The 26,783-nt window shown below is 42.4% G+C and overlaps 1 protein-coding gene across 1 annotated transcript in view; it reads right to left on the bottom strand.

The window, feature by feature from the left end:
* Window positions 1–26,783, bottom strand: part of PCCA (propionyl-CoA carboxylase subunit alpha) — a 557,269-nt gene that overhangs the window by 470,178 nt on the left and 60,308 nt on the right. The window contains exons 5-6 of the mRNA XM_040425257.1: window positions 15,976–16,089; window positions 15,001–15,054 (exon numbers count right to left, since the gene is read on the bottom strand). Coding sequence (XP_040281191.1) covers window positions 15,001–15,054; window positions 15,976–16,089 — 168 coding nt within the window. The remainder of the gene's footprint in view (window positions 1–15,000; window positions 15,055–15,975; window positions 16,090–26,783) is intronic.

Below are 26,783 nucleotides of genomic sequence, written 5' to 3'. Positions count from 1 at the left end.
TGAATCCCTGGGTACTTTCATAAGACCTGAAATCGGGAGCTTATCTATTAGAGATAAGTTGTCGCCACTGCAGGTGAAAAGTATACGAAGGGTATGCCCAGTGGATTCGTTAGACTTTAGGGATAGCCAACGATCAAGTTTCCAAGGGAGGACTGTTATGGACTATTGAAACAGCATGGATACTTGCTTGCTTTATACACTTGCGTTACACTGCTCAGACATCGCTTCGTAGAAAAATCCTGCTTCCTGGATGTACCACCAGGCACGCATACAGCTTTCCCACTATCTTGAAGATGGGAGGGCGGAAGAAGCACATTCCAAAGCCCTATGTACATGTCAGTGAGGGGGGGGGGGGGGGGGTGCGGAGCTGCGCTTCTAGCTGATTTCTTAAGTCAGCCTGATGAAAAAGAAGTGTAAGATTAAGCCATTGAATGCTTGCTATTGCTTCCCAGTAACCAATAAAAATGCACAACATTTAGTCACCTCCCACCAGGGTGGTATATTCTGTGTGAACACTTGCAATAAAGTCAATAAAGTAGAGATTTTACTTGGACTCCAATGGGTGTGTCAGAGCACGTTAAGACAATTTTCTACTAATTTGGAGCAGTACATCAATCTACCTGGTATCTTGACCAGATGTAAACCCAGGTCATGAAGCTCTCGATAACCATTTTTTGAAGTGGCACTTCACAACACTGCAATCCCCATTATGTTTACTTCTAACATGTTTTCACCAAAGAAGCAATAATAGCATCAGAAAGGCGGCGTCCATTAAACACAATGGTAAAAGTTACTTGGCTCTTTATTACGACTTATTCCATTATGAATGGTGGCCCATAGGACTTGCTTGGTTTTATGTTTGAATTCAAGGACAGAAGTAATATAGTGAGACCGACAAAAAGTAACAGGAACACTAAACCTTGAAATCAATACTAAAGATGATCAGGAGATTAACATGCCCACATTGTTTGTCAGTTTGCAGGATTTGCTGCAAGTTCCCTAAAGGGGTATTCCCATCACAGACAATGGGGGCATATCACTAGGATGTGCCCCCATTGTCTGATAGGTACGGGTCCCACCTCTGAGACCCTCATCTATGCCGAGAACGGAGCGGGGAGCGTGGTGGCTGGAGGACCCCAGGATTTCCGGGGTTCGGCTAATGCCAAGCGCTCTACCCATACAAAGTAAATGGGGGTGCAACGCACTTGCGCGGCCACCGCTCCCATTAATTTCTATGGGGCTGACGAAAATAGCAGAGCCAGCGCTCGGCTATTTTCGGTGACCCCATAGAAATGAATGGAGGGCCGCTGCGCAAGCGCAGTGCGCCCTCCACCACCTTCCCTGCTCCGTTCTCAGTGTAGGGACCCGCACCTATCAGACAATGGGGGCATATACTAGCGATATGCCCCCGTTGTCTGTGATGGAAATACCCCTTTAAGTCCTGGGGGGAAAAAAACACACATGCTGCTGATCTGTTCTATTTTGGGCTGGAGACCTTAAAGGGTTTGTCTCAGTTCAGCAAATAGCATTTATTATGTAGATAAAGTTAATACAAGGCACTTAGTAATGTATTGCACTGATGTATCGATGCACCTGTGTTTCAGGTGTGCACAGGTGGCGGAGCGTCAAGGGTGAATGAGTGATGGGTCAGCTGACCCTCCCCCATATGATGCTATAAACTAGCGCACACTTGATTCCCAGAGTGGATCAAACAGCCGGAGGAAGCGGTCGCACCGCGATACGGGCGTCGCTGTGGATTGATACTCCATGTGAGTCTGCCCCCGTAACATACCCTACAATAAAGGAGCGTGAACACGAATGGTGAGTGCGGCTTATCTTTGCATCTTGTTTTCTACTTCATCCTGTTCAAGCCTTGCACCCCGATTTCTTGGATGGTCGGATTAGGCCAGGATTGTGTTCCTTAAATCCCCAGGTGGGAGGACGGTGCCCTCAGTATCTCTTGTTATGTGCCTTGTTTTAACTTTCTTAACATAATGAATGCCATTTGCTGAAATGAGACAACACCTTTAACAATATTTTTGTCCTACTGCAGACAGGGCAGTGAAAGGGGGCTCCTATTCCCACCAGTCATAGGGCAGTCAGGAGGAGGAAGAGGGACGTGGCTAAGCTTCTTAGACACAAAGAAAATATTTATTTATACATTTATAATTTTCAGCTGTAATATGAGACAAAAAAGAACCAAAGGAAAGGAGAAGATTAACTCCTTCTCGACATCTGCCATACATGTATGGTGGATGTCAGTCTTCAAAAATGGTGCCTGCTCAGGAAGTGAGTGGATGCCATAGCTGCTGGGTACCTGCGGTTTTACACAGCAGACACCTAGAAGCAGAGTCCATGATCGGCTATAACACCACTCACTGACATTTAACTGTGGTCGCAACTGAGTGTTCCAGAGGACTGAATGGCTTCCACTCCCCAAGATCAGGGGAGCCATTCGGTTGCTATGACAGCCTCAGGCACTCCGACAGCTCTAAGCTCCTGTCATAGTGCAGTTCCTATCAGGGTCTGCCTGTGGCCGGGTTTAATAGGAGTGCGCTGAATCTCACATACAGTTGCAAGAAAAAGAATGTGAACCCTTTGGGATTATATGGATTTCTGCACAAATTGGTCATAAATTGTGATCTGATCTTCACCTACGTCACAACAATAGACAATCACAGTCTGCTTAAACTAATAACACACAAAGAATTAAATTTTACCATGTTTTTATTGAACACACCATGTAAATATTCACAGTGCAGGTGGAAAAAGTATGTGAACCCCTAGACTAATGACATCTCCAAGAGCTAATTGGAGTGAGGTGTCAGCCAACTGGAGTCCAATCAATGAGATGAGATTGGAGGTGTTTGTTACAGCTGCCCTGCCCTATAAAAAACACACACCAGTTCTGGGTTTGCTTTTCACGAGAAGCATTTCCTGATGTTAATGATGTCTCGGACAAAAGAGCTCTCAGAAGACATACGATTAAGAATTCTTGACTTGCATAAAGCTGTAAAGGGTTATAAAAGTATCTCCAAAAAGCCTTGCTGTTCATCAGTCCACGGTAAGGCTACATTCACACGTCCGTATTTTTCTACATCCCGATTTTCGGTCCGTTTTTTGCAGATCCGTCGTTCCTGAAAATGTTTCCGTATGTCATCCGTTTTTTGCGGATCCGCAAAAAACGGAAACATGTGAAAACTCAAATCCGACAGTATATTCTAACACAGAGGCGTTCCCATGGTGATGGGGACGCTTCTAGTTAGAATATACTGAGAACGGTGTACATGACTGCCCCCTCCTGCCTGGCAGCACCCGATCTCTCACAGGGGGCTGTGATCCGCACAATTATTGTGCGAATCATAGCCCCCTGTGAGAGATCAGGTGCTGCCAGGCAGGAGGGGGCAGACCCCCTCCCCTGTATTAAATGTGACTAGTGCGGTCTCACCTCTCACTGCAATAGCGTCTTGGCTGCCATGGTAACCGATCGGAGCCCCAGCGATTTAAACTGGGACTCCGATCGGTACTCTCCGCTGCCACCAATGATGGGGGGGGGGAAAGAGGTGAGACCGCACTGGGCACATTTATTAATACTGGGAATCCGCACTGGGCACCAATAATGGGGGGGGGGGGAGAGGTGAGACCGCACTGGGCACATTTATTAATACTGGGAATCCGCACTGGCCACCAATGATGGGGGGGGGGGGAGAGAGGTGAGACCGCACTGGGCACATTTATTAATACTGGGAATCCGCACTGGCCACCAATGATGGGGGGGGGGGGGGGAGAGGTGAGACCGCACTGGGCACATTTAATACTGGGGAGGGAGGGGGGTCTGCCCCCTGCTGCCTGGCAGCCCCTGATCTCTTATAGGGGGCTATGATATGCACAATTAACCCCTCAAGCGCAGCACCTGAGGTGTTAATTGTGCAGATCACAGCCCCCTGTAAGAGATCGGGGTTGCCAGGCAGCAGGGGGCAGTCATGTACATCGTTCTCAGTATATTCTAACTAGAAGCGTCCCCATCACCATGGGAACGCCTCTGTGTTAGAATATACTGTCGGATCTGAGTTTTTCACGAAGTGAAAAATCAGATCTGTAGAAAACTTTACTGGGAATCCGCACTGCCGCACTGGCCACCAATGAATATAGAGGGAGGGAGGCTGCAATGGTCACATAATACTGGGGAGGAAGCCTAATTTCCAGGAACGGAATCCGCATAAAACGGATGACATACGTAATGACATACGAATGTCTTCCGTTTTTTGCGGATCCATTGACTTTGTATTGGTCCAGGATCCGATTTTTGCGGAAAAGAATAGGACATGTTTTATATTTTTTCGGACATGCGGAACGGAACAACGGAAACGGACAGCACACATTGTGCTGTCCGATTTTTTCCAGGACCCATTGAAAATGAATGGGTCCAGATCTGGTCCTGATCTGTTCCTGAAAAAACGGAACAGATCAGGAAAGAAAAAACGGACGTGTGAATGGACCCTTAGACAAATTGTCTATAAATGGAGAAAGTTCAGCACTGCTGCTACTCTCCCTAGGAGTGGCCGTCCTATAAAGATGACTGCAAGAGCACAGCGCAGACTGCTCAATGAGGTGAAGAAGAATCCTAGAATGTCAGCTAAAGACTTACAAAAGTCTCTGGCATATGCTAACATCCCTATTAGAGAATCTACATTACGTAAAATACTAAACAAGAATGGATTTCATGGGAGGATACCACAGAGGAAGCCACTGCTGTCCAAAAAAAAACATTGCTGCACGTTTACAGTTTGCACAAGAGCACCTGGATGTTCCACAGTAGTACTGGCAAAATATTCTGTAGACAGATGAAACCAAAGTTGAGTTTTTTGGAAGAAACACACAACACTATGTGTGGAGAAAAAGAGGCACAGCACACCAACATCAAAACCTCATCCCAACTGTGAAGTATGGTGGTGGGAGCCTCATGGTTTGAGGTTGCTTTGCTGCGTCAGGGCCTGGACGGATTGCTATCATTGAAAGAAAAATGAATTCAAGTTTATCAAGACATTTTGAAGGCCATCTGTCCACCAGCTGAAGCTCAACAGAAGATGGGTGTTGCAACAGGACAACGACCCAAAGCATAGAAGTAAATCAACAACACAATGGCTTAAACAGAAGAAAATACACCTTCTGGAGTGGCCCAGTCAGTATGTCTGATCTGAAACTACAGGAAACGTTTGGTTGAAGTTATTACTGCCAAAGGAGGTTCAACCAGTTATTAAATCCAAGGGTTCACATACTTTTTCCACCTGCACTTTGAATGTTTACATGGTGTGTTCAATAAAAACATGGTTACATTTAATTATTTGTGTGTTATTAGTTTAAGCAGACTGTGATTGTCTATTGTTGTGACTTAGATGAAGATCAGATCACATTTTATGACCAATTTGTGCAGAAATCCATATCATTCCAAAGGGTTCACATACTTTTTCTTGCAACTGTAGATTGCATGTGATAGATGTTAAATCATCACAGTCTATGACAGAAGAGACCATACGATCATAAGACAATGTTAAAGTCCCCTAGGGTTTTTTTTTTTTTTTATAAAAAGATATTCAAATCTTCCCCTCTTTCCTCACAAAAAAAAATTAATCGAGATTGCCGCATCCCAAAATACCTGAACTATTAATACACTGCTCAAAAAAATAAAGGGAACACAAAAATAACACATCTGAATTAATTAAATATTCTTCTGAAATACTTTTTTCTTTACATAGTTGAATGTGCTGACAAAATCACAGAAAAATAAAAAAAATGGAAATCAAATTTTTCAACCCATGGGAGGTCTGGATTTGGAGTCACACTCAAAATTAAAGTGGAAAAACACACTACAGGCTGATCTAACTTTGATGTAATGTCCTTAAAACAAGTCAAAATGAGGCTCAGTAGTGTGTGTGGCCTCCACGTGCCTGTATGACCTCCCTACAACGCCTGTGCATGCTCCTGATGAGGTGGCGGACGGTCTCCTGAGGCATCTCCTCCCAGACCTGGACTAAAGCATCTGCCAACTCCTGGACAGTCTGTGGTGCAACGAGACGTTGGTGGATAGAGCGAGACGTGATGTCCCAGATGTGCTCAATTGGATTCAGGTCTGGGGAACGGGCGGGCCAGTCCATAGCATCAATGCCTTCGTCTTGCAGGAACTGCTGACACACTCCAGCCACATGAGGTCTAGCATTGTCTTGCATTAGGAGGAACCCAGGGCCAACCGCACCAGCATATGGTCTCACAAGGGGTCTGAGGATCTCATCTCGGTACCTAATGGCAGTCAGGCTACCCCTGGCGAGCACATGGAGGGCTGTGCGGCCCTCCAAAGAAATGCCACCCCACACCATTACTGACCCAATGCCAAACCGGTCATGCTGGAGGATGTTGCAGGCAGCAGAACGTTCTCCACGGCATCTCCAGACTCTGTCACATCTGTCACGTGCTCAGTGTGAACCTGCTTTCATCTGTGAAGAGAACAGGGCGCCAGTGGCGAATTTGCCAATCTTGGTGTTCTCTGGCAAATGCGAAACGTCCTGCACGGTGTTGGGCTGTAAGCACAACCCCCACCTGTGGACGTCGGGCCCTCATGGAGTCTGTTTCTGACCGTTTGAGCAGACACATGCACATTTGTGGCCTGCTGGAGGTCATTTTGCAGGGCTCTGGCAGTGCTCCTCCTGTTCCTCCTTGCACAAAGGCAGAGGTAGCGGTCCTGCTGCTGGGTTGTTGCCCTCCTACGGCCTCCTCCACGTCTCCTGATGTACTGGCCTGTCTCCTGGTAGCGCCTCCATGCTCTGGACACTACGCTGACAGACACAGCAAACCTTCTTGCCACAGCTCACATTGATGTGCCATCCTGGATAAGCTGCACTACCTGAGCCACTTGTGTGGGTTGTAGACTCCGTCTCATGCTACCACTAGAGTGAAAGCACCGCCAACATTCAAAAGTGACCAAAACATCAGCCAGGAAGCATAGGAACTGAAAAGTCGTCTGTGGTGACCACCTGCAGAACCACTCCTTTATTGGGGGTGTCTTGCTAATTGCCTATAATTTCCACCTGTTGTCTATCCCATTTGCACAACAGCATGTGAAATTGATTGTCACTCAGTGTTGCTTCCTAAGTGGACAGTTTGATTTCACAGAAGTGTGATTGACTTGGAGTTACATTGTGTTGTTTAAGTGTTCCCTTTATTTTTTTGAGCAGTGTATATACAAATATTTATCACAAACAGTGAATGCCTTAATGGAAAAAAAATCTAAACTGCTGGTTTGCCATTTTCAATTCTTTTCAAAAATTTTAATAAAAAGGTAATAATAATAATAATAATAATAATATTTATTTAGAGAACACCAACATATTCTGCAGTGCTTTACAATCAGGGGGTTCATGTCCAAACAAAATCATACATTCCAGAGAGTGGTAGACAGAAATGAGGGAGGAGATGTAGGGGGGTGCAGCACTGTGGAGAGATTTGTGGGGAAGAATTAGCAGTTTAAATTGAATCCTGTAATGTATGGGCAACCAGTGCAATGACTGGCACAGGGTGGAGGCATCGGAGTAGCAGTTAGACCCATAGTTTGTGACCCCCGTCCTGCTGGACAGAAATACAGCCGATGGTATGATCAGCTGTGTTTCTGCCCAGAGGGCCGAACAGTGTTGCATTACAGCTCCTGCTCCTGGCCCACAGCCAGCCAGATGTAAACAGCACTGGAAGATGGAGGCAGTAGGGGTAAATAGACTGGAAGATGGAGGCAGTAGGGGCAGCATGGAGGACCAGGGCATTTGGGAGCAGGCAAGTATGAATCTTCTGTTTCAGGGGCCATGCTGCAGGAACATGTTAAAAAAAATTTTTTTTACTAGAAAATCCCTTTAAGCCCATATTACACTGCACAATATTTGGGCCAATTACTGGGAACAAGTGTTCAAAGGAACAGTCAATACCGATATCTGGCCTGTATAATCGCGCTGCCGATCAGCTGATAAACAAGCATTCACTCGATTGTCGGCCGATTTTCATATTTCATATTTACATTGGCTTGTGTAATAGGTCGATGCAAATTATCACCGATTTTTTTTTTTTTTTTTTCTGGTCCCGTGAAATAGAGCAATGTGACCCACAAACCAAAAAGTTCTGCACCCCTGACTTGGATAGAGGAGACTGGCTGCTGCATTAATATACAGAAGAGGGGAGCATTTATAGAGGGGGAGACAAATTAATAAGGGGTTACAATAATGTATGGATCAAGTCAAAACATAAGCCTTCACACAGCTCTGTAGATGCAAATATAAAAAAAAATGTATGGAGGTCAGAATATGGCAACGTGAAGATTTTTTTAAATTTTTTTTTTATTTACCATATTTTTTTGCCCTATAAGACACACTTTCCCCCCCAAAAGTGTGTGTGTGGGGGGGAAGGGGGGAATGGCAGTGCGTCTTATGGAGCGAATGCTGACATTTTTACTTTGCACTGATACATCGCCGGCCGCGATGCTTCACAGCGCAGCCTGCGATGTGGCAGCGGGGAGGGAAGAGGGGCTGGAGGCGGCAACTTGTGTTGGAATCGCAGCGGGGCACGGTGCAGTCACTGTTCTCTATTACACCGGGCCGCGCTCACAGCAGTATTTACTAAGTGAAGTCATGGGTAAAGCTTTGCTAAGGTATAGCAATCCTCTGCAGCAGTAGCGCACGTAGTACTCACTACGAAACTCCTGTAGCAGGCAGGCTGGCCGGTCCCACTTCCTCACGTGCATGCTCCTCCCACTTTATGAATGAAGCAGGCGGAGCAGGCGAGTGACGGAGTGAGCGACGTTACGCTGCCGGCCACCCTGCCTGCTACGGGAGTTTCATAGTGAGTACTACGTGCGCTACTGCTGCAGAGGATTGCTATACCTTAACAAAACTTTACCCATGACTTCACTTAATAAACACTGCTGTGTGGGCCCGGTGTAATAGAGAACAGTGACTGCATCGGGCCCCGCCGTGATTCCAACACAAGTTGCCGGCCTCCACCCCCTGTATTGGGGAGGAAGGTCACTATTTACACAAGAAAATGGATCAGCCAGCACTCACTTAGTGCACTCCACACGGGATAGAAGCGGTACCTTGTATTATTCCTATATATACCTGCATTTCTTGAGTATATACTTACCTGTTGATAAAGGCATGCTTGCCGAAATGCGTCCTGGTTGTAGGACACATTGATTTGATGCAATAAAACATCTTAACTAATTGTCAAGACACGACTGCTGGGATTTCTTCTATACTATTTACACAAGGACAGTGTTATATGGGGGGGATCTGTGGATGACATATATATAGCATAAGATGCTATATATGCGTCATCCACAGATCCCCCACCCCCCCTAACAGTGTCACCCACAGATCCCCCACCCCCCCTAACAGTGTCACCCACAGATCCACCCCCCATAACAGTGTCACCCGCAGATCCACCCCCCATAACAGTGTCACCCGCAGATCCACCCCCCATAACAGTGTCACCCACAGATCCAGCCCCCATAACAGTGTCACCCGCAGATCCAGCCCCCATAACAGTGTCACCCGCAGATCCACCCCCCATAACAGTGTCACCCACAGATCCACCCCCCATAACAGTGTCACCCACAGATCCACCCCCCATAACAGTGTCACCCACAGATCCACCCCCCATAACAGTGTCACCCGCAGACCCCCCCCCCATAACAGTGTCACCCACAGATCCACCCCCCATAACAGTGTCACCCACAGATCCACCCCCCATAACAGTGTCACCCACAGATCCACCCCCCATAACAGTGTCATCCACAGATCCACCCCCCATAACAGTGTCATCCACAGATCCACCCCCCATAACAGTGTCATCCACAGATCCACCCCCCATAACAGTGTCATCCACAGATCCACCCCCCATAACAGTGTCATCCACAGATCACCCCCCATAACAGTGTCATCCCACAGATCCACCCCCCCATAACAGTGTCATCCACAGATCCACCCCCCCCCCCATAACAGTGTCATCCACAGATCCCCCACATAACTGTCATCCACAGATCCCTCCATAACAGTGTCATCCACAGATCACCATTAGTTCAAAACCCACCAAAAGCACACCTGTTGGGTCAAAAAAAAATTCTTATTATTTTCCTCCTCAAAACTTAGATGCATCTTATGGGCAGGTGCGTCTTATAGGGCGAAAAATATGGTAAGTATTAAAATATAAGAAAAACAATAAAATTTTGTATTGCTGTAATCGTACTGACCACAGAATGAACATGTCTGTTTTACCGCATACAGAACAAAGCAAAAACAAAGCCCACAAAACTGTGGTGGAATTGCATTATTTTTCCTATTCACCTAATTTGGAATATTATTCCGCTTCCTACTACAAGATATGCAACTTTAATAATGTCATTATAAAGTGCAACTTGTTCTGCTAAAAATAAGCCCACATACAGCTGTTAATGAGAAGAGACAGAAAAAAAAAAAAAAAAGTTAGACTCCCGGGAAGGCAGGCAGTGAAGAATGAAAACTAAAAAAGGGCAGAAAATCACTCGGTCAGGAAAAGGTTAAGGGAATAATTGCTAGGAAAATTTTTTACGTTTAGTGTTCCTTTTGTGATATTCATACACTTTCTGCTTTACGCAATCATTACAGATTTATGTTCTGTGATGATTGTACAATAATTAATTGCTAAGTTTTTAACCAACGGTGGGATAGCTATGGCTATGTTCATGCTTTGGTTGTGGTTTCTGTTCAGAAACACTGACACATTGCTCGATCGGTTGTACATACCACCGGCACCACTGAATTATATATAGTCTGTCAGGTTTCTATATGTTCACTGGAAAAACCTGTGCTACATGCACAAAAGGAGCCTTTCTTATGAAGACAACTCCCTTATTCGATCATATGGACAGAATGTGGACAACATAGAGGAAGGGTCTGCTTTTTGGCCCCTGTATGAGCGGTTTTAGTTCAGGCAGACTGGAGCCATGTATTAAATGGAGAGTCAATAAAGAGCATTTGTCAGCATGATCAACCTTATTAATCATGCTGATTAGATTGATATCTTCCTTTTGCTTCTAGGTTTAACCGCTGCAAAGATATCTTTACTTTTATTTATTTGCAAATTAGTTATTTTGAGCACTGAGCTGCTGGCCATAGTGCTTGGAGCACCGCTACTGCTACGCCCCTGTGCTCTGGGCACTCCCCCTCTCCTTCCATTGAAAGGGCTAGACATCTCATCTAGCCTTGTAATCTTATTCCTACACTGTGGCTCACAAATAGTCATTAGTGGTCCAGCCTTATTATGGTATACCCAGTCATTCTATTAGGAATGCATCATTTTGCTAATATGATGTGGCAAATATGTGGGTGCCGGCACTCAATGGTGGCAGCAGAGCTTCTGGAGGAGGCAGACAGGGCTGTACGAGAACTAGAGAATACCCACCTTTTTTTAAACTTCCAGCAGCTGCAGTTCTCCAATGTCTGTAAAGCCGCCAACACCTCCACTTCCAGGTGGACTGACATCGCAAGAGGTAGCAGCTTCAACATTATTGAAAGGTCATTATGTCTACCTTCTTCACATGCTCTGTTGCGACCAATGGAAGGCATGATTATGCTAAAACACAGTGACACCAGTGACTGGGTATACTATTGTGATGCTGGACCACCAATAGCTATTTGTGAGCCACAGTACAGGCACGAGAATACAAGGCTAGATGAGAGGTCTAGTCTTTTTCAATCAAAGAGAAGGGGGAGTGTACAGAGTACAGGAATTAGCAGTAGTGGTGCTCCAAGCGCTACAGCTAGCCCCTCGGTGCTCAAAATAACGAACCTGAATATAAATAAAAAGTAAACATATCTCGGCAGTGGTTCAAATATGAATGCAGATAAGGCTACTTTCACACCTGCGTTCAGGATCCGCTGAGAATGCATCAGTCTGCCAGCGTTCAGCCTCCGCTCAGCGAGCGGACACCTGAACGCTGCTTGCAGCGTTGGGTGTCCGCCTGGCCGTGCGCAGGCAAGCGGATCCGTCCAGACTTACAATGTAAGTCAATGGGGACGGATCCGCTTGAAGATGACACAATATGGCTCAATCTTCAAACGGATCCGCCCCCATTGACTTTCAATGTAAAGTCTGGACGGATCCGTTCAGGCTACTTTCACACTAGAAAATTTTCTAAGTTATAATGCAGATGGATCCGTTCTGAACGGATACAAACGTCTGCATTATAGGAGCGGATTCGTCTGATGAAACATCAGACGGACCCGCTCCGAACGCTAGTGTGAAAGTAGCCTTAGGCTTCAGTTCACACTGAGCGTTCTGAAAGGAGCGCTCTGTATGCGCGATTGTACGGGCGTTTACAAGCGCGCATACAGAGACAAGTGTGCACACAGTGTCGCGCGTTCCCGAAAGTCTATGTACGGGAACGCGCGACAAGCGCCCAAAAAAACGCTCCTGTACTTGTGTGAGCGTCGGGCGTTTTACAGCGCGATCGTACGCGCTGTTAAACGCCCAGGTGAGAACCATTCCCATAGGGAAGCATTGGTTTCTCCTTGTTGAGCGTTTTACAGCGCGTAGGAACGCGCTGTAAAACGCTCAGGTGTGAACTGAGCCTAAATCAAAATAAAAAAATAAAAAAAGAAACACTCGTGCATAAAAGTAACATTTAAACACAATAGGGAGATTTACTAATGCAACTGGAGTCCTCTGAAAACAGATGCATGTGGCATATCTATACACAATTTTTTTTCACAATGCAAAAAGGGTGTGGATATGGTATGGTTTACTGGATGCAGCTATGCAACACTTATAATGAATTTTAATTATTTTTGTTGCATGAGGATTGATTACAAACCCACATCAAAGCAGAAGCATATCTTATTCCCATTTCAAACATCCATTTTTTTCTCAGTTCGAACAGTGAACCCTTGCAAACATACGCTTTGGATTCAAACATTTTGGATACATCTGCGATGAACCTAGGTTATTCAGCCTGAATGACATTTTTATTTAGACGTTTCCCCATAGAATCCTATGGTAGTGATACAATAGTCATGTACTATATTTTTTTGGACTATAAAATGCACATATTTCCGCCAAAAGCAGAGGGAAAATAGCAGTGTGTCTTATATTGTGAATGCTAATGACCACTTCCATTACGAAAGCAGTCATCAGCATGCAAAAGAAGTGAGAAACAGGGAGTGGTGAGGAAAGTGTTGCTCTGACTGTACTCACCCTCCCTAGTCTTCTTCCACGGCACCTCCCTGCATGTGTTTTGACTGCATACAGCTTCAAGACCTAGTGCACAAAGGCATGCACTATGACTTGATGCTCTGAGACATCAGATCACAGTGCAGCGCAGGCCTGCAGAAGACCAGTGAGCGGTTAGTGTCAGCACGGTCCAGAGCAGGAGAGGCTCATTTATCAGATGGAACTTGTGGTCTGATCGGAGGTCTGATGGGGGTTGGATATCAGGTCTGATGGAGCTTGGGGTTCTGATCTGAAGTCTGATGAAAAATATTTTTTTCTTTTTGCTTATTTTCGTCTTTATACTTTTGATATACAGGCAATTAAAGAAAATAAGTAAAAAATAAAAATGCTGAGGACTCTTATCTTACACACAATCAGTTTAAAGAGGACCTTTCATGGGTCCAGACATTATAAACTAAGTATCAGGAAACGTAGGGCATAGTGCAGGGATCTAACTGCACTTACTATTTTTTCTGGGTGCCGCTCAGTTTGCCCGCTGTGGCCCCCGTTGTATTCTCCTTCCTGGTATGCTAATTTTAGCAACGGAACAATTATGAGGAGACTGAAAAAAAAAAACTCACCTTCTCCCTGGCTGTGACGCTTTCCGCTGTGATTGGACAGCGCTACAGCCAGGGCGAAGGAGACGCCCACAGAGAAAGACTCAGTCTCCTCCTAATTGTTCCGATGCTAAAATTAGCATACCAGGAAGGAGAATACAACGGGGGCCGCAGCGGGCGAACGGAGCGCCACCCAGAAAAAATTGTAAGTGCAGTTAGATCCCTGCACTATTCCCTACGTATCCTGATACTTAGTTTATAATGTCTGGACCTATGAAAGGTCCTCTTTAACGATAGCTTCCTGACTTTGCCAAAAGCTATTCCTAAAACAGTATTTATATCAAATGAAAATCAAAGAAATAAAGAAACCAAGTTTTTCAGCAATATACTAAATGCATAGGTAGGTCATGATAGAAAGCAAATTCAGGATTTTTTCCTGCTATGCCAGAGACCATGGGTGACCCAGGCGTCACTCATTTTACCCCCCAATGTCTCGGTTTATAGAAGTGTAATAGGTTGTTAACCCTACAAAGCAGATATTATTTTGGATCATTTCCCATATGTAGTTCTCAGATCAAGAACCACTTAAGAAACCTTGACAAAAACCATTAATGCCCTGATCTGCCTCTTGAAAAAATAAAAATAAATTTTTGGATGCTGTATCACATATATTAATGCAATTGTACGTTGTGTCAAGTAACATGCCAGTTACATGAGAGACAGAAGAATCACATCTAATACACGAGTACTAGCAATGAAATCTAAACATTCATTCATTAATATGCATAAAATAAAGAAATTTATGGCAAAATACCAAATGAAGTAAAAGAAAAAAAAATACTTTATCTTATTAGTTGCATTATAAAAAAAGGAGGTCGAAATGCAGCATATGTATTATAAAGCACACAGGCTTAAAGTATGTACGAGTTATTAAGAAATAGACATGTCACTGACTGAATCAAACCTAACATTATAAGATGTTCATGGCGATTTCACTTTTCAGGTTATTAATGGAACAATATACAGTTAATGAGGGCAGGTTAAGCTACAAATGGGCCTTAACAACAGTGCTTTTAGTCATGGACATAATCAGACACCTTTCACTGCTGAATGCAGCCACTACACCCTAAAGATTCATTAGACACCACAATACAGCTCGACTTACCAGACGTCGGGCAAATTCTTTGTTTTCAGAAAGAAACCCATATCCTGGGTGGACCTGGAAAATAAAAACAGAGGGTGCGATCATAATAGGCACTCGGTCAATTCTTAACCCCACCATAGCTGAAAAGATGTCTAGCCATATGACCACAGGAATGGATAAAAAATATCTATGAAGAAAAAATAATATATCAAATAATTTAGGACTTTAAAAAAATAATATAAAAATTCAAAGACTAGGTTCAATGTGTCAGACTGTGTATAATGTGTGCTTATATATCTATATGTCTATATATGGTATATAGCTATATATGTGCTTCTATATCTGTGTGTGTATATAAGGTATATATCTAAATTTATATATATATATATATATATATATATATATATATATATATATATATATATATATATACATACACACACACACACACACACACGTGTTTGTGTATATATATATTTTTTTGGGTTTTGTTTTTTTATTATATATCTATGTGTGTATCTATATACTGTATTTATATATCTATATATATATGTGCCCTCCATAAGGAGATATTCTAGTCTGCAAATTATATATATATATTTTATTGTGTGGTAAAGAGCATAGGCTGTGGAAAGGAATTAAATTATTTATCCTTATTTATTCACTGTTCTCACTCAGCAAAGAAATTAAAGGGACACAGAAAGAGTTAAAGCTAATTGGGATTTTTCCCCCAAGCATATTTGGGAATGAACTGAAGCTGCTCCCTGGTGTGATTTCTGAATCCAGCAGCCACCTGCAGGAACTGCCACCAGCCTTGCCAGATGCTTCAAAAGCCTTTGATTTCCAGTAGAGATTTCGGCCACATTTAACTCATGTGACATGAACCAAACAAGAATAGAATATTCAGTTCCTTTCTGCTATTTTTTAATACAAATTCTGGCTATTCTGCCTTCTAGATCAGAAACAGCTGCGGCAGATAGAGCCATTCAGACTCACAGCTTGGGCCCCAGTCATCCTAATGGCTTCCATGATGGCATCCATGTTGAGGTAGCTTTTGCTAGTGGGAGCAGGGCCAACACAGACAGCTTCATCCGCCATTTTCACATGAACCTGAGGAGACAAAAATTCTGCATTGACAGATGCTCACAGCTAAAGCAATTACCATCAGTGAAAGGAAGGAAATTGGCAACTTTGATTTATAAGACATAATATTATTTACTTTTCCTAAACCATGTACAACAAAATGTAATTCTTTACTATATATTTATATATATATATATATATATATATATATATATATATATATATATATATATATATATATATACACACACACACACACACACACATATATATACACACACGCGCAAGAGCTGTCTAAAATGTGAACAAAAGGCAACACTTACATCTTCTAATATCACACCTTCTACACAAACAGTACCTTTTAATTTGAAAAGGAAAAATATAATTTGGTTTCAATCCCTCAAAACCCAGAGATTGTATATTCTGAACTACCACTGCAAAAATGACAACATACTCTGTTTCACAATAGGGTACAAAGCATTATAGCAAAAAGAACAAGAGCACAGAAATAAAACCGGTACAAACTATGAAACACAATGCGTACTATGAATACTGGGAGCTTGGCCAGACTGCCTTCTGAAGCCAATTGACCTCTTGGTCATGTTTCTATGGGCAGCACACAATCTATAGTTCTATCCATCCATATAGCACGCAAGAACACTAGCAGAAATAATAATTGAACTATGTCTGAAGTACAAATTTCTCCGATTGAAAAAAGTCACCATTTATTTCTGGCATTACAAATGAATCCAGTAAAGAAATCAGACCAGATGAATACAAGATATATACAGCAAATCAGTATGGTCTCAGTCTTGGGATACAATTTAGATCTTTTCTACAAATTTTAATAAACTCTGAATTCTACACATAACATTCTGACCATGCAGCCTCTATCTGTTAAGAACTTAGGTATGCCTGTTCCCCTAGTCCAGGGATCAGCAACCTTCAGCTGTTGTTAAACTACAATTCCCAGCATGCTCCATTAATTTCTAAGAGAGTTCTAAGCGGAGCAGAGCAAGTATGCATGCTGGGAGTTGTAGTTTTAAAACAGCTGGCATGCCGGAGGTTGCCTACCCCTGCCCTAGTAAATCCTGGGGATTTCAAAGGATCACTCTTCCTTTGTGAAGAAACACATAAGTATTACATAGTAACATAGTACATAAGGCCGAAAAAAAGACATTTGTCCATCCAGTTCGGCCTGTCATCCTGCAAGTTGATCCATTGACGACGATTGGCGTTTCCTCTGATCTCATCTATTAGAAAGGACGGCCGGAATTCTGCTAGACTACGCCAAGAATGAAAAATAAATATACTGTATATTCATCCATTTAAATACATTTTTTAAAAGAATAAATGTGAGGAGGTTTAACCCTTTCCTGATGAGGCGATTTTCCATTTTTGTTTTTCGCTCCCTGTCTTCCCAGAGCCATAACTTTTTTTTATTGTTCTGTTCTTCACATATGAAGGCTTGTTTTTGTGGAACAAGTTGTACTTTCTAATGCCACCATTAAATTTTGCATAGGATATAGTAGGAAGTGGAAAAAAATTCCAAATGGAGTGGAATTGGGAAAAATAGCAATTCTTGACACACAGTTCTATGTTTTTTTCCTTTTCACGGCGTTCACTACGCGATAAATCTGACTTGCGCTTCTCATTGTCCAACTATGAGAAGCGTTGTTGAAAAGCCCAATAATGACTGAAAGTAACATCTGGAGGATCAAGTAGTTTTTTTTGTACATGCTGTTGGTAAAAAGGTCACAGATAATCTTTCATAAACAAATTTAAGTGCATGTAGGCGCTAATTTAGTTGTCACACAAAAAAAAAAATTATTACAAAAGCACTATACATAAAACAGTATAGAAGTGACTCAATGTGCACTATGTGACACCCCCCCCCCCCCCCTTCCCCAAACTTCTGTATAAGAATACTCAATTTCTAATTGCTGCTTTCATTTATTACCAGGCCCTTCAAAAAGGAGACCTGAAATTTAACAGGATGCTATGGGAAAGCCTACTACCATTCTTTTGCACTAATTTTGATAAAGCAGCACATATACTTGAGTCATATGAAAAAAAAAAAAAACTACTTGAAGCATTTTTCATACAGCATTAGATGTATATAGAGATGCAGTTCTACTAAGCAAAACCAACCAGAATTCTACATCTTATATATGCCCAAAAATAGAGTACAATGAAAAACGTATTCTGTATTATAGACACTTTTTTAAAACAAATTTCTTCCTTTCTAGAACGGACAATGAAATGCCATATTTCACACAATATAAAAACCTTGTGCCATTACAGGTGAAACTCGAAAAATTTGAATATCGTGCAAAAGTAAATTTCTTTCAGTAATGCAACTTAAAAGGAATTGCATTAATGCAACTTAAAAATTAGAATATTGTGAAAAAGTTCAATATTCTGGGCTCAGTGTCACTCTAGTCAGCTAATTAATCCATACCCCCTGAGCAAAGGGTACCTGAGATTGTGACTTTGGGGTCTTCATAAGCTGTAAGCCATAATCATCTAAATTATAACAAAAAAGGCTTAAATACTCGCTTTGCATGTAATGAGTCTCTCTCATATGTTAGTTTCACCTTTTAAGTTGCATTACTGAAAAAAATGAAATTTGCACGATATTCAAATTTTTTGAGTTTCACCTGTATATCTTCCCTGTGCAAACCCCATTTATCAACAGACCAAAAAATGTCAAGGTGCCCATACAAACTAGATCAGGGGTCAGCAACCTTTGGTAATTCCCAGCATGCTCCATTCACTTTTGATGGGAGTTCTGAGAAGAGCAGAGCAAGTATGCATGCTGAGAGTTGTAGTTTCACAAAAGCTTAAGTGCTGAGGTGGCCTATCCCTGAACTAGAACAATGTCTGCGAACCTGAAAATTTTTGTCCGCTAAAGAGCTTCCTAAGATGTGTAGCCTTCTTTAGTAAATAGGTCTGTGCACTGCTGAAGCTCTCTCAGACATATGTATGCATCAAAAATAATGACACAAATAGATCTATAAAATGTTTGGCTCGAACAGAAAACTGGGGTAAATACATGCACACCGCATCTTGGTGCAAACCTATTCACTTTTAGTACAGGACATGTCCTATCTTTTGAGTAACGGCCGCACATATGCGTAGAACACTTACGGTCACAAGTATTATATCCCAGGTTCCTAATAAAGATAACAAGGATATTTATAAGCTGTTATTAGGATGTGATTTTTCCCCTCCTTCCTCTTCGCCATATACTTGCTTTCTGAGGAACCTACGACAGAACCAATAGTGAAGTATGGAATAATGAAGCAGCAGGAGCCAGATAATATACTTCATGATTAACTCATTGCCTGTCCACTCGCCACACCGGCGTGTACTAACAGGTCATAATCATCATAATTCCCTCTATCCCACAGCTACACTTGATTAGCCCACAATCCCAGAGAAGCCATCCCCAACACTAAATAATTCCCTTGAGAGTCCTACTACAGTACCACAGACTCTCCAATTAAATATAATGCCTCTGAAGAGCAATTAATGTGGGCAAAATTCCTGCAGTCATTCCTTGGTATTCACTTAACTAACAGATATTATCTCCAGCGGAAAACAAGACCAATTACAAAGAGTAAAGACTTCAGAAGCTTCGATGACTGTATAACCTGTCCTTCCAGGCTAATCAGGTTTATTTTTCCGCGCCTCTGAATTCATAAGCATCAGTGTCTTCTAAACCTCACCAAAATAGTCAATGCATCTATGTGAAAATCAAGGTTCACAATTCTTAAAAAAAACATTGTTACAAGAAATAAAAATTCTGGGTCCAGAAGTATAATGAAAACGATGAAAACGAGAAAAAAAAGAAAAAGACAGGAAAGTACAGTTACAAAAGGTTTTGTCACCGGTCCCCTTTCCTATCCAGAACTTCTAGTTTCTTATCGCTACCTAGAGGTGGTTCTCTGGGAATTAGAAAATGAAAATACTTAAATATTACTTAATTATAAATATATTCCCAAATACCTTTCATTAGTTATAATGGCTTGTTTTGTCTGGGGAGCAATCATCAGGTAAAATAAAATGGCCGCTGTCTTATTAGTGCACACAAAACCTGTCCTAATCACTTCATAAGTTACTTCAGAGCAGGGAGCTATAGAGCTTCCTCATCCTCCTCTCCTACTCATCATCTGTATTTATATTCCCTTACAAGATCCTCAGCTGAATCTCTATAGGAATGGAGTACACGAGGAGACATGAAGTACAGAGAGGAGGGTAGGATGTGGTTAATGAGCAGCAGCTCCTGTATGTAGTCTCAATTACCAGTCTGTCCTGTCCATCCTCTCTGTACTTCATTTCTCCTCATAAACTACATTTCCATAGAGGTTCAGCTAAAGATCATCTGTATACAGGATCATAATCCTTGACAGAAAGGAGAGGAGGATGAGGCAGCTGTTTAGCTCAGTGTTGTGAAGTAACTTGCCCTGCTGTGTGATTAGGATAGGTTTTGTGTACGCTAATAGGACGGCGGCCATTTGACAAAACGAGACATTATAACTAATTAAAGGTATTTGGGAATATATGTATTAGAAATATCTTGGCAAAAGACAACTTTTCCCATTTTTTTATACAAAGTTGGCATTTGACCAAGATATTTATCTCATCCAGCATGGGTATTTGTAACATGACACCCCAAAACACATTGCCCACCTTCTCCTGAGTATGGCGATACCAGATGTGTGACACTTTTTTGCAGCCTAGATGTGCAAAGGGGCCCACATTCCTTTTATGAGGGCATTTTTAGACATTTGGATCCCAGACTTCTTCTCACGCTTTAGGGCCCCTAAAATGCCAGGGCAGTATAAATACCCCACATGTGACCCCATTTTGGAAAGAAGACACCCCAAGGTATTCAATGAGGGACATGGCGAGTTCATAGAATTATATTTTTTTTGGCACAAGTTAGCGGAAATTGATTTTTTATATTTTTTTCTCACAAAGTCTCCCTTTCCGCTTACTTGGAACAAAAATTTCAATCTTTCATGGACTCAATATGCCCCTTACGGATACCTTGGGTGTCTTCTTTCCGAAATTGGGGTCTCATGTGGGGTATTATACTGCCCTGGCATTCTAGGGGCCCTAAAGCGTGAGAAGAAGTCTGGAATATAATTGTCTAAAAATTTTTAAGCATTTGGATTCCGTGAGGGGTATGGTGAGTTCATGTGAGATTTTATTTTTTGACACAAGTTAGTGGAATATGAGGCTTCCAAAAATTCCGCTAACTTGGGCCAAAAAAATGTCTGAATAGAGCCTTACAGGGGGGTGATCAGGGAGTCTATATGGGGTGATCACCCCCCTATAAGGCTCCATTCAGATGTCCGTATGTGTTTTGCGGATCTGATCCATGTATTCGTGGATCCGTAAAAAACATACGGACATCTGAATGCAGCCTTACAGGGGGGTGATCAATGACAGGGGGGTGATCAGGGAGTCTATATGGGGTGATCACCCCCCTGTCATTGATCCCCCCCCCTATAAGGCTCCATTCAGATGTCCGTATATGTGTTTTGCGGATCCGATCCATGTATCAGTGGATCCGTAAAAATCATATGGACGTCTGAATGGAGCCTTACAAGGGGGTGATCAATGACAGGGGGGTGATCAATGACAGGGGGGTGATCAGGGAGTCTATATGGGGTGATCAGGGGTTAATAAGGGGTTAATAAGTGACAGGGGGGGTGTAGTGTAGTGGTGTTTGGTGCTACATATTACTGAGCTGCCTGTGTCCTCTGGTGGTCGATCCAAACAAAAGGGACCACCAGAGGACCAGGTATATTAGACGCTGTTATCAAAACAGCGTCTAATATACCTGTTAGGGGTTAAAAAAAATTGCATCTCCAGCCTGCCAGCGAACGATCGCCGCTGGCAGGCTGGAGATCCACTCGCTTACCTTCCGATCCTGTGAACGCGCGCGCCTGTGTGCGCGCGTTCACAGGAAATCTCGTGTCTCGCGAGATGACGCATATATGCATGACTCTGCGCAGGGCTGCCGCCTCCGGAACGCGTTAGGCTGTCCGGAGGCGGTTAATGGTAAAAGTTCCTCAGTGGAAATTCTCCTGTGAATTTGGACTCATGCACACTGCCGTTGTTTTGGTCTGTATCTGAGCCGAAGTTTTGGCGGCTCGGATGGGGACCCATTCACTTCAATGGGGCCGCAAAAGATGTGGACAGCACTCCGCGTGCTGACCGCATCCGTTGCTCCATCCGTGGCCCCGCAAAAAAAATTAATAACCCGTCCTATTCTTGTCCGTGCTTTGCGGACAAGAACAGGCAGTTATTTTTAAAGGCTGTCGGTGCCGCTCCGCAAATTAAGGAACGCACACGGACGCCATCTGTGTTTTGCAGATCCGCGATTTGCGGACCGTAAAAAACACACAACGGTCGTATGCATGAGGCTTTTGCCACAGATTTCACACTAATCATCGCAAAGTGTGAAATCCATGGTGGAAATCTGCAGCATAAATTGACATGAAATCCACACTGCAGGTCAATTTACATTGTGTTTTTTTTCCACAATGTGTGGAATAAATTTCCTAAATGTCATCCACATTGTTAATAGTGTAAAATCATGTGGATTCATCCACCCATATGGAAGATGGTTCCCGAAAATCACATTTCCCTGGAAATGCTCTAGAACGGGAGAGAACCAACAAATTTGACCTTAAAAACAATAGGCCCCTTTAACAGCCAGTGACCCTAGTGGTAATGGAAGAATATTCTGAAAGGTAAAAGACTATTAGCACAGTGGAACCTTCTCTCTTATCTTACAGAACTGTGATCCCAAATTACAGACATACAGCTACATTTACAATTTTGATAATTGCCATGTGAAAGACCCAACAAGCTTCACAAACTTAGTTGAGCTGCTGTAATGTAGTAAGAAGATTAGTTTCCGTATTGTATAAATCCTAGTGTAAAACAGGATACTCCGTACAGACAATGGCCCATGTTTACTAATGTGAGTGCACATAGATTTTGGTGGAATTTGGAGTATGTAGGTTTAGAGAAATCTGTGTCTAGCCCAGCAAAGGTGTGGGTTCACGAGAAATGTAAAACATCTTGTGCCACCAATTCTGCCATAAAATTGCTCAATCTTCATGCCGTTTAAGATCTCGACAGTGTAAGTTCACATCATCTTTATGGCATATCTGCATTGCATGTACAGTGGAAGCTTACAAATTATGCAAATGTTCAGTAGGCCCACATTCAACATGTATCCCATAAAAATTTATGACGCACCGTATTTTACCTTTATCTCAGGGCCCCTCGCTATACAAGTATGGCACAGCTGGAAGAGAGTTCACAAACCGCGCTGTACATGTATAAGAGCTGTGTTAACTCGATCAGGGACCTGGCTGTAAAGGACAACCAGGACCCTGCTGTATGACCCTGACGTATCCGCCGGCATCACTGAAAACATGTATTGTACTACATTAACAGTGGTCAGACGCTCAAAAGTGAAAGTGGGGCTGAAATAAAAAGTTAAATAAAAAGTGTTTTAATTTAAAATAAAAATGGTTTCAAGGGTATAACCCCCCACCTCTTCCCCTCATCAAGCCATTTACTATATAGAAAAATTAGACATATTAGATATTGCGGAGTCCTTAAGAACCGGCTCTATTAAAATATGAATTAATCTACACAGGTAAGGACAATAAAAAATATATAAATAAAATCTATGCCAGAGCAGTGATTTTTGGTTCATCTTGCCCCCCAAAAATCATATCAAACAGGCATATGTACCCTAAATTGGTGCCAATGAAAGAAAATCACCTCATCCCACAAAAAAAGCCCTCAAAAAATTTCAAACACATAAAGGCAACACAAAACATGCTTTTATTGTGCAAAACTGTTAAGAAAAAAAAAAAATATATATATATATATATACATATTTAGCATCACTACACCATAATGACCTGCTCTATAAAAATATCAAATGATCTACACAGTAAAGTGAACTAAAAAACTGTGCCAGAACTGTCATTTTTTGGTCACTTTGCCTTGCAAAAAATATAATATCAAGCGATCAAAAATTCTTAAGTAGCCCAAAATGTCAACTCATCATGCAAAAAAAAAAGCCCTTACGCAAGACTACATATAAAAAAGCTGGCGAGATTTATTTTTTTGTTTGTTTTTTCAAAAAAACATCTTCAGCAGAATTGTTCCTTTTTCTTTATCCTGCTTCCTAAGAGGCAAATCATTCTTCCTTCAATTTAGCTGGATGAGACAATACATTTTGCAGGATGAGTTGTCAGTTTTTTCAGGAAGCCTTTTTTCGTGTTCACGTAGTGTATTAAATTTATTATTTTATTTTTAGGGGGAAGATAAAAAAACAGCAATATGAAAATTATTTTATTTTTGAGATTTATTTTTACAGTATTGACTATGTGGTAGAATTATTTTCCCCTCTTTTCCCTGCAACCTGTTAGATGCCCCACTGGTCCCTCTCCTCCAGGCTGGCTGAGATGAGAGCCAGCCAAAGGGGTTGGGCTACTTTAACTCTTCATATCTCAGGCTTGGTAACAGCTAACGATATGGGACTGGTCTTGTTTGAATGGTAGCATTATCCCCAATACATCAGTAGATATAGCTGTTAGTAATTGGGTTGGGAGTGAAAGCAGCTGAAATCTGCTTTCCCTTTTAGCTGCCTTCACTCCCAATACATTTCTAACAGCTATATCTCCTGATGTAGGGGAGATCATGCTGCATCTTTTTTTAAAGCCTAGGTTGTCAGCTTTCAAACAAAACTAGTCCCATATATCTAGCTGTTACCAATGAGATTTCTAAATTTCACTTCTAAAGTTCTTTTAGAAGTTCATTTCAGTTTAGTTCCAGCGGAACACCTAGAGAGTTAACAAACTTTGTAAAATCAATTTTGAATAATTTGAGGGTGTAGTTTCTAAAATGTGGTTGTTTATGGGTTTATTATTATATCCTCAATTATGTAAGACTCTCAAAAGTAGCTTTAGAAACTGAAAGAGGACCTTTCACAGGTCCGGACATTATCATATAACTTGCGGGTTGTGTAGGGCATAGTGAAGTGATGTTACAGCACTTCCTATGTTTTCTATGAGCTGCTCTGTTCGCCCGCTGTGCCCCCGTACTGGTTTCCTGCCTGGTAAGTAAATTCATACCATCGGTACAGGAAGGAGAAAACTGCTGGATTTCTTAATGTGCGTCTCCTTCTCCCTGTGCGCTGCCCAATCGCAGCAGAGAGTGTCACAACCAGGGAGAAAAAAAAAAAAAGAAGCTAACCTTCTCCCTGGCTGTGACACTCTCTTATCTACACAAATATCCTAGACCACCAGGGATGCTAACAACGATCCTCACATTGCCCTAGTAGACCACCAGGGAAGCAAGTATTAATCCCTTCACTACCCTAGGCCATCAAGGAAACCAACAATACTTCCTTCACTACCCTAAACTATTACAGAAGCTAGGTAGTCAGTTATTCGGAAAGCAGGCCAAAACTTGGAATCATGCAAACAAAAAAAAATTCAGCTATACTCAGATACTGCCAACGCTGTTGCTCCAGTACTCCTTACATGGCTTTGGTTACATAGCTGCAACGATGAAACAGAAGTAAACCCCACCTGACTGCTGAAGCCAATCACTGACCTCAGTGGTGTACGTGACAAAACTACTGAAAACAGTGATCAGCTGCAACCATGTAGAAGGCGAGTAGGGAGTCATGGAGCAGTGGTACTGGAAGTTGAGGAGGATTAAAATGATCAGTATAGGTTATATTTTTTATTTTAGGAAAAAAAACATATTTCCTGGCTTTGGATGTCTTTATGAATAACTCATGCAACCTCTAACCTCTCCACTGCCCGCCTTACATCTGGTGGCATTAGAGGCAGAGCTTGTTAAGAGCTCATTTGCATCCCTTCCCTCCCAGAATTCCAGAGGAGCATGTATGGCCTAAAAGTCTCCTCCCACTGATTAAGGTGCCCTCTCCCTAAGGAGAGTTAGTTCCCCCCCGATTCTGCATCAAGACATGTATGGTTTGTCAGTATAATGCAAGGAAACCACATTTTATAACTGTCATTGGAGTTGCACAACAACATTCACATTAGGGAAAAGGGTCTGAGTGCTGAATCAGGATGTCAACTGGCAACTAAAATATTAAGGGAGTTTTCCACATTGAGAATATTGATAGCCATCAGTATCAGATTAATGGGGGTCCAATAATCAGCACTGCCGCTGATCAGGGGCCAGAGAACTGCAGCATCTTAATTGTTTACATTGGTCTATCTACCTGCAGTCCATCTACTTAAGAGCGGTGGAGCAGGGGACTGGAGCTTCACACTGTTCACTTCAATAGGACAAAGCTACCACCCCCTACTAAGTAGACAGCACGCAGGTAAACAGACTGATGTGAACAATCAAAGAGACCACAAAGCTTGAACGAGTGCCTTGGCCTGTTCAAACAGCTGATCGGAGAGGGTGCCACCTGCCAGACCCTCTAATATTGATGGCCTATCCCAAGGACCGGCCATCAGTACAGTAATCCCAGAAAACCCTTTTTGATAAAACCATTTCTGACGTAGCAATTTTTTTTCTATTTCTATTCAGGTGTCCAAAACATAAAAAAAATAAAGAGATGTACAAAGTCCGACACGGTGAGTCAAGAACAATGCCACAAAGAAAGAGAAAAAGCCCTCTATATATCTACA

This window comes from Bufo bufo, chromosome 3, assembly GCF_905171765.1.
Source record: "Bufo bufo chromosome 3, aBufBuf1.1, whole genome shotgun sequence".
NCBI lineage: Eukaryota > Metazoa > Chordata > Amphibia > Anura > Bufonidae > Bufo > Bufo bufo.
This window is presented reverse-complemented; position numbering and strand designations above follow the sequence as displayed.